The following is an 18,187-nucleotide window of genomic DNA, read 5'->3' on the forward strand; positions in this document are numbered from 1 at the left end:
ATGGTTATGAAACAATTGTAACGCATGAGAAATATACAGAATTTGACGCTTTCATTTTATATTTTATTGTCTTGAGTTTTGCTAATATATATATATATATATATATATATATATATATATATATATATATATATATATATAATAAAAATAAAAAATACCAGCGGTGGTTAACGTTATGTTTTGATAAAAATAGAAAAACCGAATGAAATTATTAAAATAATCAACGTTTCGTTCCTATTTCAGAGGACATCTTCAGGATATTGAAGTAATATCTTGCATTTTTACTTCAATATCCTGAAGATGTCCTCTGAAATAGGGACGAAACGTTGATTATTTTAATAATTTCATTCGGTTTTTCTATTTTACTCAATATATATATATATATATATATATATATATATATATATATATATATATATATATATGTATAACGTATATATTAATATTCATATTAAAAACTTGTTTACCATTTATTTTATAAGAACATACAACTTTGTTATATATGGTTCGTAGAATTGCATTCATCTGCAAAAAATCTAGCAAATTTACATATTTGTTTAAATATACATTTTAATTAATTCCCTATTAGTTTTTTCGTTTTCTTATGGGATGATCATCTTTAGTTTACTATGACGTGTAATTGTATTCATGCAGATATTCTACATGATTTATACTTGCGTAATATTTTCCTCAAACGGTTATAGTAAACACAAACTTATGTGTGCGTATATATATATTTGGTTAAAAACGTTTGTCTACCAAACTCCTGTCAGTTTTTGTTCTACAGACATAAAACTTGATATATAGGGTATTTTAATGTGTGCGAAACTTTATATTTGGGTTTTAGCCGCGAAAAATCGATGCAAAAGTGTGAAAATTAAAAAAATGGAATTTGCCAGATTAAGAACGACAGCTAGCCAATATGCATGCGTAACGTAATAGCTATTGGTTCATGTTTTAATATTTAGCCTTTCAGCAAACATGTTTTTAGAGCTACAAAATTAACGTCAAAGGAAAAAGTAAATCGTAAGCTAAACGTTTAGGTTTCGATTCTCGGTGGTGGAGCACGAGTCAGTTTTGTTTTTTTTTACTTTTTAAAACAGTACTATATATAATAATAAATACGAAATCTGCATTAATCGAAATATAATATTTAAGTGTATTTTACGACATGGTAATGCCGGGCGGCCTGCTTTATATATATATATATATATATATATATATATATATATATATATATATAAAAGAAGAAAGCTTATATAGACTGCCAGACCATAATAAGTCAATGAGTTCCGAGTGTGTCTGTTTGTCCATTAATGTTTGTTTACCTAAGTGGAAGGAAATATTGCAGAGATGGGCGCACAGAGTTGGGCGCCAGCGACACTGATTCAGATTCGGGTCAACTGGTTTCCACTGGTTTATTGAAAGAAAATCTGGTCCTACAAAGACCAATGCAAATAAATTCAGAAAGTTTTTTTTTAACTGGTCAAAATATAATTATTTGTTTTAATTTAGGATAGTGTATGCGCATAGGAGATGCATACAAATGCGTGTATGCATTTTGATTTTGTACGTCGTTGTGTAAACATCGACGCTACAGGGTTCGATTCCTTTCCAAGAACTGTGGCCATGCTGACGAAGGGTGATACCCAGAAACATGTGTTTATGGATAAACATTTATGCACGAAAAATATTGAAGAAAATATGTAAATAAAATAAATATTTAAATCTTTAATAAAATAAATAAATACGTTCAATCAAAACCAAAGGGGGTCACGACGCGAAACAAAGCCAAAATTACCTTTCTGTCGCTGAGGAAAGCAAGAACTAAATACAAATGTTCCGTCTGCCTGCTTCCCACCGGACTACAACTTGGATGTATTCAAGTCCAATGTTAACAAATTCCTAATGAACCGCCCCCTTAAGTAAACACTTCATCAAATCTCCACACTAACGTAATGTACTTGCAATAACCCTTATCCCTGAGTGGCTTCCGGGCCTTGATAAGTGGTGATCACTGTGTAAAAATAAAAATAAAAAAATAAGCAACTGCTAATACTGCTAATAGAAATAATAACAACTGATCTTGTACACACACACACACACACACACACACACACACACACATATATATATATATATATATATATATATATATATATATATATATATATATATATATATATATATATATATATATATATATATATTAAAGCACGTTTGATTGAACACGACGAAGTTATTCTTTTTTCCGATTCTTTGGAATTTTTTTTTTCAATTCGCCGAGCGGTCTTTTTTAATTCAGCTGGCATTTATATATCTTATAGCGCCCAAAAGTTGTTGATCGGCTATATTCGTCACAAGCGCTTCATATCAGTTCAACCGTTCATCGTCGGGAGCAATTGTTGTTGTGGCGTTTTCTTTTTCTTTTTCTTTGAGGCTTGGTGTATTTATAGTTAATTTTTTGTGTGTGTGTGGTAAAGGTGGGTGTAATTAGATTACTTACGGGGACGGTTCATCAAGAACTTGTTTTCATTGGACTTGAAGACAATCAAATTGCACTCAGCTGGAGAGCAGGCAAACGAAAGAGAGTTCCACAGGCGTGCAGTTCTAAGAAAGAAGCTTTGTTCATGGAATCTGCGTTTAGGTTTAGGCACAGATAAAGAGTGTGGGAAATTATTGTAGTGGTTTTTGGCTAGACGAGTGTTTTTCGTGAAAGTTTGGTGAGGGAGGACCATAGATTGAAGCTCAGACGAGCACTTGCCTTAAAAATAACGATAAAGCAGAAACAGGCTCGCAACATCTCTTCTGTGAGAAAAAGGTTGCAAGGAAGAGAAACTCTTTGGGAAATCCTCAAGCAGAAGGAGGGTGTGCTCAAATTTCCACAACGTCGTAAGTGAAGAGTGAAAGAGCATTCCAGTGGCTACATGTGAATTTCTGGTAAACTTCATACCCAGGAGAGTAAAAGCCTTTTTGGATAATGATGGTGACCACACAAAATATTGAGAATTGACATGTTCGATGTTAACTTTTCGTAAGGGTGTACTCACTTTTGTAGTCAGGGATTTAGCTTTTAATGGCTATATTTTGGGTTATTTTGAGGGGAAAATGAATTAACTCTGTTGTATGTTCTGCAGACAGACTACTTTTCATTGCGTCAAAAAATTATTTTTTTCAGTGTTGTCCCATGAAGAGATATACTTAAATATTTGAAGAAATGTTAAAGGTGTACTCACTTTTGTGATACACTCACTTTTGTGATACACTGTATATGTATATACATATATATATATATGTGTGTGTGCGTGTCTATATATATATATATATATATATATATATATATATATATATATAGAGAGAGAGAGAGAGAGAGAGAGAGAGAGAGAGAGAGTCACGTAGACATGTATGCAGACGACACCAAAATCTATGGCAACACGTTAAAGGCCAGCAATGACCAAGATCTTTCTGATTCTTTATCTTCTAATTTTGAGAATATGGTGCAATGGGGGTAAAAAGTTGGTTGGTTAGACCCCCATCACGCCCCAATTGAAATGAATGGCTCTCCTTTTGGGGAAGCTCAAAGATTTGCCAAGCTTCTAGGACTCCTGATCTGAAATGAAAGACATCCATCAAATCTGTTGCCATGATCGCTGGAAAAATGGTTGGATCAAGGTATATCACTGCCGATGCATTCCTTTATCTGTATAAAAGCCAGGTAATCCCTAAAACAGAGTAGTGTTGACACATCTGGATAGGAGCTGCTTGGCGCGCAATATCTTGCATTGATAGAGTTCAAAACCGGTTTCAAAATCTAGTAGGGGATGCCCTTTTCTCTTCCCTGCAAAATCTTTCCCAAGCCTGTCACTGTTCTATCGTTATTTTCATGGCAAGCGTTCGACTGACCTTCAATCTATGATTCCTCTTTGCCATACTTTTACAATAACACTCGACTTGCTATAACCACTATATACGATTTCCCCCACACTCTATTTGTGTCTAAATTTAAATACAGATTCCATGAACAAAGCTTCTTTCCAAGAATTGTCCACCTGTGAAACACTGTTCCGCTGATCTGCTTCCTGGTTGAATACAACATAGTAGCCTTCAAATTCAATGTAAACAAGTTTTTGTTGAATCATCCTCACAAAACATCAAATTCTACCCAATTTACACCATTAACGATTACTACACTGCCACCTTACATTCATTAACCCTTATCCTCGAGTGGCCTTCGGGCCTTGATAAGTGGTGACTCCCAAGTAAAAAAATACATGTAGAAAGAAAGAGGGTATAGAATTAGGACGATTTGCATTTTAGCATTCGTTCAATTCGCATCTCGATATCTAAACTATCTCAAGTTTTGATTTAGCCAAATTAAAAACGATAATGCTGCACAATCAGAACTAGCCATATGATACTATTGCAAGATCCCTATCAGGTGGAACGATAAAATTGTCGCACTAGAAAAGATTACATGATTCCATTTCCATTTGATGAAAAACGTTTTTGTTTTGTTTTTGTTGCAGACCATCTACTAGTTGGTCAGTTGTGTACAAATCCCAAGAGCAATAGGAGCCTTCTATCATGTCTGAAAGTGACAAAATGTTCAACGAACAAGATCAGAGGTAAGTCGCTGTACAAGTCATGCTTTCTACCGATCTAAGTTATGACAACAGGACCATTGCCAGCACACTCAAAATGCAAATCTAGTTCAACGTTTGCAGACAAAGCTCAGCAAAGTTTCCGGACACGGTTATGGCCTTTGATGTGCTTTCAAGTGAGAGCCACATCATGCCACCTCACATCTTCGAAGTTGGCTTAAAAGGCAACACCAAAGTGTACCTGGCTGTGCTGAAAAGTGTGGTGATCCCTCGGTGCAATCAGGTGGCTGCTGGCAGACCCTGGGCGTGGCAGCAGGTCTCGGTGCCAACCTACAACTCCAAAGAGACCCAGGGCTCCCTCCTCCTCCAACATAAACTGGGCTCCCTCCTCCTCCAACATAAACTCACTGGACTACTTTGTTTCATCATATGTCGAGAACATCACCAACATGACCTCCCACAACACCAAAGCCAGCCTGATCGCAGCCATCTGCCGAGTATTCGCCAAGCTTCCGCCAATACTTGTGGAAAAGACATGCTCCCATTTCTGGACCCGTATCGAGGCAGTGATTGAGGCTGAAGTCAGTTACATTAAGATATCAGCTCTATTACATAATCAAGTTATCTGAATTGATTTTTTCAGGAAAAGTTTTAAAATGAAGCTGTAGTATTGTTTTCTTTAAGGCGACAATTTTATCGTTTCACTTTCTACTTTCATTTAGAAATAGAAACAACGTTTATTTCTATAGGGTGTTTTTCTTCTTCTTTTTTTAAGGTGGTGAACTTTTAATTGACAACTCTATTTTCGTTAACAACAGATTTGGTAACCATCGGTTATTTCGATTTCAGCTTGGTTTGGTAATTTATCATGAAGAGACTGACATCCGTCCAGCATTTGAAAATTGCAAATAATATAAATTTACTGAGAGAAACATTTAATGAACGAATAATTTCATGAAACAGACATGTCAACTGGCTACCTCGGTCATACGATTTAACTCCATTTTATGTGAGGATCTGTAATATCCCATGACTACATTGATAAACTAGACACAATAGACCACTTGGAAGACAACATTCGATGCCTTCTTGCCGAAATGCAGCTTAATTTAATGCATAGAGTTTGCAAATTTGATCTCTAGATTACACCATATACTCATGAGGCACGGCGACATATACCCGAAATTGTATTTACATTATAAATGTCAAAAATTAATTTTTGAGATACCACATATTGAAAAAATAAAAATATTTTACTTTGATTTATTTTGATTTAAAGTTCGTTGCATTTTAAAAAGAACACACCATACACAATGCATAATAGTTCAACTCGTATCTTCCAAAGATTACCTCACTTGTTTTTGTTTTTTATTACAAACTTCGAAATGTTATTCAAATGTTTCAACTATTAAATATCTCCCCAGCTGAATTCCCGCAGAAATCTCATCAAACATGCTGAAGTAAAATACAATAATTTCAGTATAACAGTTATACCATAAAATAACTGAAAGGATAAAAACGTATTGGACTCGCAGAATGAATTGTTAGCATTAAATAGTTTAAAAAAGGAAATGAATGAGATGTCTGAAAAAACGAAAACGCAAAGAAAATGTCAGAACTGAGTATAAAAGAAATTCAACTCTTAAAAGAACACGACTGTAAAACTCGTAGACTATTAAAAGTATTCTTTTAGATAAAAACAATATTAAGAAACGAAAATGTATGTGCATTTTATACGTTTTTCTAAGTGTAGCATACAGTTACACTGGCTGAGTTTTGATATCGAAACATACGCGTGAAAGAGAATATGTGTGTGTGTGTGTGTGTGTGTGTGTGTGTGTGTGCGCGCGCGCAATTTAACCACTTGTGAGAGTAAAGGCACAAATAAATAACAAAGATCTCTATTAGATAGTTCAATAGTGCGATACTAGAGTTCTAGGAAAGAAACTTTACTCATGGAATTTTCGTTTACCTTTAGACACAGAGAGTAGGGGAGTAGGGGAAATTGCTGACAGTGATTGCAGCAAAACAAGTGCGTGTTGTGAATGTTTTACAGGCAGGAGGGGGAGACATAGAATGAAAACTTGCCATGAATAAAGATAGAACAGAGATAGACTCTCAACGTCTCTTCGGTGAGAAAGAGCTTGTAAGGATGAGAAAATGACTTCGCCAATAAATTTCGAAACCGGTTTTGTACCGAGCCAGGAAAAAGTGCTCATAACCTGCATCCAAAATTATAGTGAGCGTGATTATAGTCTTTGACTTATCAACGTTTCTATGGTATAACTTCATGAATACTTCATACAATAAGAAAACGTAGGGCTCAGATTACACTTTGAAGCTTCATTACGTTTGCAGATATGAAGGCTCACGACTAACTTATGTTCTTTGCTTTATCATAAGACAGAATTGAATTGAGTGTTTTATTTTAAGTTTAAACTCACCGATGATTGCCGGAATTACTTTTTTCTTTTTCTGACTTCCTTCCGAATAGGGAATCGGCTTTAGCTCAACTGGAGGTGGTTCAAGAGTTATCTCAGTACTCGGGGGGATCAAACCACGTTGCAATAAACTCAGAAGACCTTTCTGGGCGTCCTTCTCTGTGATCGGAGGAGGTGTGAGCTACATATAATAAAAAAGAAACGTCATTGTAATAAGCGTTTATAAAAGTAAAGATAATAGTGAAGAAAATGACATTGGAAAATCGTACAGAATTTATACTGCATGAGTGTGCTTGAAAGTTGCAAACGTGAATCAAAACTAACTTATACTGTGAGTTACACTGTAAAAGTTACGAAGTAGTTCGAGAATTCTTAAAAGCTTTTCATTTCATTCTTCGACTTTATGTATCATGCTGAGGTTAGATGTTTCGTGAATGACTTCAAATTTTTCCTGTTTGTGGCCGTTTCATTTGTGCCCCCTTAGAGGATCAAACTGATCCCTCCATGTCTGAAGCAGCCCAACATGTGGTCCACAGTAGCACGTAGGCTCTGTGTGTGAAACATCCTACGATATAGATTTTTTTGTCACCATCAATATCAGGTCATCATTAATTAATCTCCTCCATGTTTTAAGCAGACTATCATGTGGCTTTGAGCCATTGACGTCAATGTAGAACACACTTTATAGTAAATCAGATGACTGGCGGTAAACCGGTGTGGCGGCTGTACCAATTGAGACACCACTGTGCGACAGTTTCTCATGAAGAGTGGAAACAGCAATTTTCTCCATCTGATGTGCTGCAACCAGGATCGTGGAATTTTTATGTTTCATCGTGGGCCGCGGCCATACAGGAATATAGATACACAGGCATATGCATATAGATTCATGAAATAAACATAAATCATAAAACGACAACAGATTTTGATTAAGATTAGCTTGACAGACAGACATACCAATGGATCAAATCGGTTGGCTCTTGGAAAAGGCGTGAGTCGTTCAATTGTGGAGCCAGTAACGATTTTCTTTTTTGTTAATGGCACAACCTGGATGAAAAAAAAAAATAGCTTTTGTCAAATAACATGTTTTTTTTATAAAAGTACATTTTTTTATAACTTATCCTTTTACATAATTTTCAAGTGTTTTTTTCTAAAAATGATACAGTTTTCACTTCTTTTTTTTGTTGTTGTTTTCTTTTTTACAATTGTGTTTTCTCATGTAGCAAATATACTGTACAAGTTTTTAAAAAATTGGAAAAGGCTACTATTGCATGTTTACTAATCAGCATATTAACATAATTAAATAATAATTTAATATTAGAAAGAATATTATCTACTGAGTTACCCATTGAGCCTGCGTTAGATTTAAGTTTGTAAAGCCAGCAAAATATAAGTAAAAATAAGAAATTCAAACTTAGTTTCTTTTTATTTACTTTCTATTTAACATCTTCTGTACACACACCCACACACACACACACACACACACACACACACACACACACACACACAGATATATATACGTATATATAATAAACAAATAAATAATGATGCTTCCCTAATACTTTTACGGACTTTACTATGCTGTTTTTTTAAAGTCTGGATTGCAAATTTTTATTTTTTATTTTATTTTTTATTTCATTGTATATTTTCTATCGCATGTTTATTGTGTTTTTGTATTTTATCTTTATTCTTAGCTATTATTATTTACTCACTAGGAGTAGTCACACAGTAGTCTCACTAGGAGTAGTGATCTTTGAGAATAACTTGTAGTGTTCTATGGAGTCCAAGTGACAAAAATTCTCCCCAGATTTCCAGTACGCAACACCTCTTTCGATAACCTTTGCCAAAGAAGTTGTGCTATCGCAACAGCCGCTTATCATTGATTTCTCGTTGGCAGCGACCATTATTTTTCACTGGAATTTTGGTGGCAATAAGTCTCTCCAAAGTCCCAGTTCTCTTTGCCCTCAATCAGTGGAGGTCTGGTTAGTGCTTTCTCTCATCGGTCTTTCCACCCTCCTTGACCCTTATTTGTTTGCTGTGGTGCCAGTATTATTATTATTATTATTATTATTATTATTATTATTATTATTATTATTATTATTTATATATATATATATATATATATATATATATATATATATATATATATATATATATATATATATTTTCTTTGGTATATTTTTTCTATGCATTCCTATTTTTTACTATCTATTAAGCATCTATTTATCTATAGTATAGCTTTATTTTTTACTAGACTATCCGTGATCCGCTGGGTCAGTATGCTATATTACCTATGGAATTAATGTGTGACTGTGACACTTGTGACGTAAAGTAAATAGTTTTTTTGTGAAATAGCAGAAACATTTCTATGAAAGTATATTAAAATGAAAAAAGAATATAGCTAGATTTCTATGAGTCGTTCTGTTTATAATTGTTTATTTTTGAAAAAAAACTTACAGCCATTGAATTATAAGTGGTTTGCCATACTTATAGGTAAATGTGCACTGAACAGATACCATAATACCTAAAGTTAAATTCAAATTTTGACATATCTTAATTTAAACGTGAAAAAAAAAACGATTGGAACGCTGAAAACTTACACAGTAAAGAATACGTTTTATTGTCGCGTTGATTATTTGTTTATAACGCAAATTAAAAAAAAACATATTTTCGGGATTATTTATTCATGTTGGTAGTGTAGAAGAAAATGTATGAATGTTTTTTTAAGAAAAGTGCATTAAAAATGGAGAATAATTTTTTTAAAAAAAGAAGGCAGTGGGTAAATCGCAGTTGTAAAATGCTCTTATGGTTGTACACCGGTTAAAGTAGATTTATTTGTAAGAAACTTGCGTTAAAATAACTTAAACGTAATACGGAAATGAACGATGTAAAAAATGCAGTAAGTATTAAGAACTGTTTATTTTGATAATTTAAACGCAAAAGAAAAAAACAATTGGGATGCTGAAAACGTACACAGTAAAACAATACGTTTTATTGTCGCATTGATTATTTGTTTATGTACGCATGCGAAACCGGAAGTCGTAAACCGGATGTTGGGTTACAACACCCATTGCAAGGTCATTTAAGTTTTATAATTATATAGATTTTTAAGTTAATATTCTTGTATATATATATATATATATATATATATATATATATATATATATATATGTGTGTGTGTGTGTGTGTGTGTGTGTGTATGTGTGTGTGTGTCTGCGTGTGTGTGTGTACATATATATATATATATATATATATATATATATATATATATATATATATATATATACACACACACAGTTTAGGGATGACTATAATCGCTCCCTATCTTGTGTTGAGCATATTGGCCAACAAAATAATCAGCTGCCGCTAGCGTAAAAAGCAATGCTCTTTGTACAAACAAATTGAGCTTAGGTCGTTTGGATAATGTTTAACATCGTAACTTCGCATACCATCTCAGTAGCAGTCAAATAGTATAATGTTGAGAAGTGCTGACTGTCACCTGGGCGGCTGAGTTTCAATCCTGGCTTGAGGTAGTTTCTGGTCTCACTGCACTGAAGAGCTGTATGTGGGTGACTATATATGTGTATAACTTTGCACTTCTTTTTTTTTTTTGATGAGAAGCATTAAATTTTGAAATATCATTGTCTAAAGAGTTTTTCTTTTTTTCCTTATTGATTGGATGATCAAATGAATTTAATGTAGCTTTGATCTGTCATGAATTATCTATATATGTAAGTCTTTGTCTCTGTGTGCACAAAATGGTCTCTACCAAAGTGCTTTGTCAATTTTTGGTTTACACACTTGAAACTTGATATACAGGTGATTCGGACAAGTAAAACAAATTCGATTTGGATTTCAGCCGGTAAAAATAGGATATCAAAATTGAAAAATTGAAACTTAGCAGGTGTAGGTCAACATAATATGTATGCAGGTGCAACATAATGTGTATGCAGGTGCAACATAATGTGTATGCACTATGCATGCAAAAGTCTGCACTTATATGTTTAGTTGTGTTACTTTTTTAAGTTTGATATGCATGTGTCCTTAGGTGAGATGGTAACGAATGCATATGTCCTTAGGTGAGATGGTAACGAATGCATATGTCCTTAGGTGAGATGGTAACGAATATTTAGCTTTCTAGCTAAATATTTTGGTTTCGATTCTAGCTTATGGCATTCAAGTCTTATTTTTCGTACTTTTGAAATCATTGTTATATATTAGGTACAATATAATAATTAACAGAGAATTGTCTCTTTCATAATAAACAGGAAATCTGCATGAATTAAAATCTCATATTTAAGTGTATTTTACAACCAGGAACTTGGCGTTCGGCACAAGATCAAAGTGTAGTATCTGTTCTTCAGATGCTGCACTTCAATTTCTTGTTCTCTGTCAGTGGAGGAGAAATCCTTCAAGACTGAGACAATTTTTATTTTTGTTCCTTTTCTCCACGTTAAAAAACGACCCTGGTGTCTAACTCTGTCCCGTGGGGAGGCATTGTAAATAGGAACACCAGGCAGCCTGCTAATTTTTTATATATACTTTTCACTCTCCAGTTATAAATTAAATTGTATTACTTCCTGTGGCAATATTTCATTTGTTTATAATTTACTATTTCAATTATTTAATTTGTTCCTATCTTTATTATCTTCGGCTGTAAATAGATAAGAAAAGGGTGATGGAAGCGAGAATGATAGATCTTGTATAAAATAAGAGTGTCAAAGGGCGTCAAATGAAATACATTGAAAGAGGGTGAAAATGATAGATAGAAACTTAGTAGGAAATTAATTGCAACTTGTTGCTGATTAGGATAATTACAATAGAGTTATTTCAAATATAAGTCAATCTTAAAATTGAAGAATATTTTAGCACATGTTTTCTGGTCAAGTTGTGGAGATCTCAGCTAGTCACTTTTTGATTTCCCCACTGGTGTGACATGCAGTTGAGTCCTGCTACCATACGTATATGACTTTTTTTTATGGCCATTCTCTCAACCCAGCGCTTGATGACAGTGGAAATAAAGTCATCCCTTAGAATAAGTTGAATGGAAACACACTAAAAAAATATGACTATTTGAGGAAACTTGGTCTTTGTTAGTAGTAAGACTTTGAGCAAGCTGCAGACTAATCACCTGGTGTTCTGTGCGTTGTCCAAAAGGTCCTGAAAAGAACCAGAACGTCCAATGATTGCAAACGTTATCCATGTCTCTCATGAGATCTCAAGCATTATCTTGTCTCTCACGACATCTCGAATGTTATCTCGTCACTCACAAAATCTCGTCATAATGTCCGCAATCATGTATGAAGCATGAAGGACGCTCAAGAAACCGATCATGTGAGGGACGTCACAACGGTAAAGAGAGAATGAGGAAATAAATGTTGTTACTACAAAGAACAAGCGAGTTGGGATTATTTCCTATTCTTTGTCTTGGTTTCCTTTGCAACTGAAACTGGACAAAACGTGTGTTGTTTCCCTGACAACATAAAAAAGATTCTTTTTATTTTTTACACCAGTGACGTCAATTTGCATGCATTTATATATGCACATTCGCACTATGCTACATTTATTTATAAATTAGGCTTGTAGATGGGTTTCTTTTTGTTTTTACAAAGGAGTTACCACTTATCAAGGCCCGGAGGCCACTTGAGGATAAGGGTTAATGGATACATTAGTCAATGGGATTATAGTGTAGTAATCATAAGTAGTGGAGATTTTGTAAATTGGATTACTTAGAGGGAAGGTTCATCAACAACTTGTTTACGTTAGACTTGAAGACAATTATACTGTAGTCAGCTGGAAAGCAGGAAAACGGAAGACAATTCCACAGGCATGCAGTTCTAAGAAAGAAGCTTTGTTCATGGAATCTACGTTTAGGTTTAGGCACAGATAAAGAGTGTGGGAAATTATTGATAGTAGTTTTGGCTAGATGAGTGTTTTTTCGTGAAAGTTTGGCGAGAGGAGGACCATAGACTGAAGCTCAGACGAGCACTTACCATGAAAATAACGATAAAGCAGAGACAGGCTCGCAACGTCTCTTCTGTGGGAAAGAGGTTGCAGGGAAGAGAAAAGGGCATCCCCTACTAAGCTACGAAGTCTATTTTGAACTCTGTCAATTCTGAAGCCTAAAGTAGCATAAAGTAGAGGTGTAAAACTCTGCAACAATACTTGCCAACCTGAAGCTAAATTTCGGTTCGTTATCGTCTCAAACGAAATCAAAAATCTTTACGAAAAAGAATATCGGATTACATTGATCGAATTTACGGCATAACTTATTTTCTGGATTATACAATTGTCGAATATTTCCAAACTGTACGAATCATTCAACTCATAATCGATTCTTTTTCTCAGGAGAGAAAAGCACAAAAAGAAAGGATCAGAATGTTGAATCTAGATTGAAGGTGGAATTGTAAAACGTCAAACTGCATTTAAAAACTTTCCCTTAAGATTACTTGAATTTTGTTTTTCTAAAACCTTAATCAGATATTGAAAAGATTTGTCAAAATTTTGATGCAAGACTAAAATTGTCGAAAATTGAATCCGTAGTAACAAAATTATTTCAAATTAAAATACAAGGACATGATGTTGACAGACCAGGTTTTTTCCTATTTTGATATGAAGTTGAAGTACAAATAGAAGAAATTTTGCAGTAGAATTATATGTATTTCACTTAGGAAATAGTGTTGGGACGATTAGTTAGAATCAGGAATCGGAAATACAATAATTTTTGGTCGGTATTGGAATGGATATCAGCATCAGAACAAATTCAGCTTAATTTCTGATTCCAAAAACGATTCATATTATCTAGATTCTTTGGACTACTGTTCTCATCTTAAGTGTCATTTTCACATTTCAGTAGAAGTAACCTTGAACGTTCTTCGGTGTATCTTGTCGAACTTGAGAGTCTTTTTGTTGAATTCAGGAATCTTTATGTCAAACTTGGGAGTCAAAAGCAGGAATCACTTTAACCATGCAATGAACCGTGACGTAGTGGATATAGTATTTGGTAAAATTCAGTTGTAAAGTTACACTCTTCTGGGGGTTAAACATTCAATCCTTAGTATTGGGCAGAATTCATAATACAATTGCAAATTACTTAAGAATTCTACCCAGTCATGGTTGATGGAATGAGAGCATGCAACTCTAGTGGATTAAAGATTAAATGTAATCTCTGAACGTATATATCATACATATTGGACAAAGCAGGTGAGGCTTTTGACAGAGTATGGCACGATGGTCTTCTCAGGAAAATCAGATCTTATGGTATCACTGGACGAATACTTAACATAATTAAATCTTTCTTAAATAAGAGAAGAATCCAGGTTGTCCTCAATGGTCATATATCTAAACAATATGATATAAATGCGGGCATGTCACAAGGATCAATCCTTGGACCTTTATTATTCCTGATAAAATTGTCTTTGAGATGGGTATATTTGCTGATGTCACAACGCTCTATAGTAGGCTCTAGGAGAAAACAAATGAACACATATCTAAGGAAATGGCAAAAACACTAGAGTAAGAACTCCACTCAGTAGTAGAATGGGGACAAAAATGGATGGTAACATTCAATGCTACTAAGACTAAACTTCTTTCCTTCAATAATTACAAGAAACCTTCTCAACCGCAAATAGCTGTGACTAAAGATACTTTATCTGAAAGTATTTCATTCAACCTCCTCGGCTTAACGTTCACAGGGAACATGAGCTGTAACAGATACATTGAAAGTATTGCCAAGGCCGCTGCTAGAAAGCTACATATGCCTGAAAATATCCTGTATCTCTACAAGGCCACCATTCGCCCATGTATGGAGTACTGTTGTCACATTTAGGCTGATCTTCTGGACAGGGTTCAAAAGAGAGTCGCCAACCTGATAGGTCCTAAACTGTCATCAAAGCTTCAACCTCTGTCTCATCGACGAAATGTAGCACCCCAATGGTGAATGCTCCGACAAACTACAAACCCTTGCATCCCTTCGACATAAAGACCCAACAAGCAGCAAAATCCCACCCCTACACAGTAGAAATCCCTAGATGTAAGAAAGCCTTCTACTCTAATAGTTTTTTCATCAGAAATGATAGACTTTGGAACTTCCTTCCGAGTTCCTGCTTTCCCAATTGTACTGACATGCAGAAGTTCAAGTGTAATGTGAACAGACATCTTGCTGCTCAACTCCCTACATAGTATCCCTGCAACTTATGTCCCCGATACTAACCCCCTACATCAAAGTGGCACTGTTCCTTGTTTGGGGTGAAAATGGAATAAACAAACTAAAAAAAAGGTTCCGTTTGAAATTTCGTTTAGATTCCCCAGTTGAATAGAAAAACTCATGAGTTCAACAAGAAACACCTGAAGAATGTTAGAACTTATATCAACTGAAACGTTGTGAAAATAACAATCAAAATGAGAACAGTAATCCAAATTATATGAATAATCAATCCTCATCTAAAAATTTCAGAAAAATAACAAAATGATTTGTTTAATTTTTGGGGTTTTTTTTTTTTTTTAAATCTAATTTTCTGTTATTGGTACATTAAAAGAAAATCATGTCAACATTAAAATATAGATGAGGACTTCCCGCTACCTCTACTGCTAAAAAATTCTACATGTTAAGCTAATTAAGCGATTTTAGAATCATAATTGATAACTCTATCAGAATTGTGAATTTCTAACAAAATCTGTAATTGTATCGGAATTAAGAATTTTCTTTTTTCTTTTTACTAGCGTTCATGCCTAACAAGACATATCGCCAGTTGTATGTAAGGAGCTACTATTTGGGGCCATGCCTAGGAAAGATTAACAAGATGTTGGTTTACGTTACATCCAAACTTTTGCATATCAGTACAGTCAGTGAAGAAGGTATCAGGAAAGGAATTCCAAAATCTAGCTGTTTGAGGGAAGTAGAATTAAGGATCTCAACAATGAAGAGGTGTGATTTTGTTGCTAAGTAGTTTTGTCGGGGATAAATACGTTAAAGGGGCGCAAGTGCAACGAGTTCATCAGAGCACATTCTACTAAAATACTTGTAAAATAGGTACAGGGATGCAACATTGCAGCGATGGGATAGAGGTTGGAACTTAGTTGACAAAGTGGGATATATTAGATTGAATACTCTTTTTTGGACCCATCCAAGAGGGAGAGGTTAGTTGCAGTTGTACCAGCCAAAATGTGACAACAATGCTTCATGCATGGACGAATGGTGACTTTGTAGAGGTACAGGATACTCTCAAGTGTGAAAAGTTTTTTAGCACGATAGAGGGAATCTTACTTCTTTGCAGCAGCCTTCGCAATGTCCTCAATGTATTTGTTCCAGTTCATATTGCCTGTGAATAAAGACCCAATAGGAGTTTGAAGGAAGAATTATCAGGTATGGTGTTATATGCCATGGACATCGGTGGTTGGAGACGCTTCTTTTAATTGTTAAAGGAGAGTAGCTTATTCTTACTAGCATTAAATGCTACCATCCATACGGTTTGATTCCACTATGGTCTAGAGGTCATCTTCTAAGGATTCTGCCATTGTCTTGGATTTGTGTACATCCGTTCTTCCTTCATGCACATTACAGAGTGTTGTGTCCACAGTAAATATATCCATCTCGGACACAATATTGTCAGGGAGATCGTTAATGAATATCAGGAATAACAGTTGTCTAAGAATACTCCTCTGAAGCTCTTTTGCATTAATGTTATGCAGTTTATATGTACAGCCATCGCTGACAACCTGGATGGTTCTATTGTCTAAGAAGGATTTAATCATAATTAGTATACGCCCAGTTATACCATACGGTTTAATTTTAATTAGCGGCCCTTTGTGCCAGACTTTGTCAAAAGCCTTGGATATATCAAGTGCTACGGCCCTGGCTTCGCACATCTTATCCAGTGTATGGTATATGCGTTCAGAGATGACTGTTAAAATATATGCAGTAGAATGACATTACCTAAATCGATATTGTTTGTAAGAGAGAAGATTTGCTTTTACGAGGTGGTGGACTAATGCTTGATTGATTAAGGTCTCAAAGATTTTAGCGAAGAAGGGGAGAAGACTGATAGCGTGATAAATGAGTTGGTCAGTCGTTTCACCATAATCCTCGTACACTGGTACCACAGAAGCCATCTTCCAGCTATTAGGGAAGCAAGATTCAGCAAGGCATTTTTTGTAGAGTTTGGAAAGTATGGAGGCTAGTTTAGCTGAGCATTTCTTAATTAGTATAGAAGGGATGAGATCAGACCTACACATCTTGGAGGTGTTTAACTTTTTTATGATATCATGGACATGAGAAGGGGTGATTTGCAGATCATCAAGTCTGGCTTCAGTCCGCATAGGGAAATTTAGGAAGGAGTTGTCTGTTGGCTCTAAGGTGGAATTAGAGGCGAATCACCAGACAAGCAGTTAAACCTTCTCAGTTGTGGTCGTTGAATAGTGAGGAATTATTAATTGCTCTTTATTTATTACACTATTATAGATTGTCCAGAAATCATGAGTTCCTATCTTCTGCAATTCCCTTGCTATTTCAGCATGTCTTCTTTTGACTGTGACTGTTTCTCTCTTACAATGATTTCTAGCATCTATAAACTTTTGCCTATTTGTATTTGACTTATGACACATGAACCGGCAGAATACATGCTGCCTTTGTGCAATGGCAGCTGCACAATCCGTAGTGAACCATGGGGTTGAATGGGGCTTGCTATTGCAATTGTGTCAGAATCGATAATTTATAACAGAATTGATAAGTGTATCAGAATTGAAAATTTAGAACAGATTTGGTAAGTGCATTGAATCGGGAAGTTAGAGCAGGATCGGTAATTGGATCGAAATGAGAATAAAATTTATTATTATCGGGAACAAAAGTGTTATTTTTCACTGTTTTTACCGGTTCGAAAACTCTTTAAACTGCGGCAAATAACGTTTTATACATATTAGAAAGAGACTTTACTAAAAAAAAAAAAAAAAAAGCCCCTGAAAAGTGCCTTTACAAAAAAATAAAACCAGTGAAAGGAATTCCATTTTTCCTTCAACTTTTCGCAAGTCACTATCAAACTAAAACTATGTCATGACGTCATAAGCACTCGTGGCCGTGTGGGCGAAATAGTGTGTCCGTAAGGTTTTGCCTTCTTCCTCTTTCGCATTTAATACTCTAGCCTGCACACCACA

The 18,187-nt window shown here is 34.8% G+C and overlaps 1 protein-coding gene across 2 annotated transcripts in view; it reads right to left on the reverse strand.

Annotated features, from left to right (window-relative positions):
• The window catches only part of LOC145267223 (IQ domain-containing protein H-like), a 259,132-nt gene that overhangs the window by 122,683 nt on the left and 118,262 nt on the right, over window positions 1–18,187 (reverse strand). For both annotated transcript variants that reach the window (XM_080123287.1, XM_080123285.1), the window contains 2 exons: window positions 7,997–8,086; window positions 7,046–7,223 (listed from right to left, as the gene is read on the reverse strand). In XM_080123287.1, the coding sequence (XP_079979413.1) occupies window positions 7,046–7,223; window positions 7,997–8,086 (268 nt within the window). The remainder of the gene's footprint in view (window positions 1–7,045; window positions 7,224–7,996; window positions 8,087–18,187) is intronic.

The sequence above is a fragment of the Euprymna scolopes genome, chromosome 4, assembly GCF_053919585.1.
Source record: "Euprymna scolopes isolate OS-2025 chromosome 4, ASM5391958v1, whole genome shotgun sequence".
In the NCBI taxonomy this organism is placed as follows: domain Eukaryota; kingdom Metazoa; phylum Mollusca; class Cephalopoda; order Sepiida; family Sepiolidae; genus Euprymna; species Euprymna scolopes.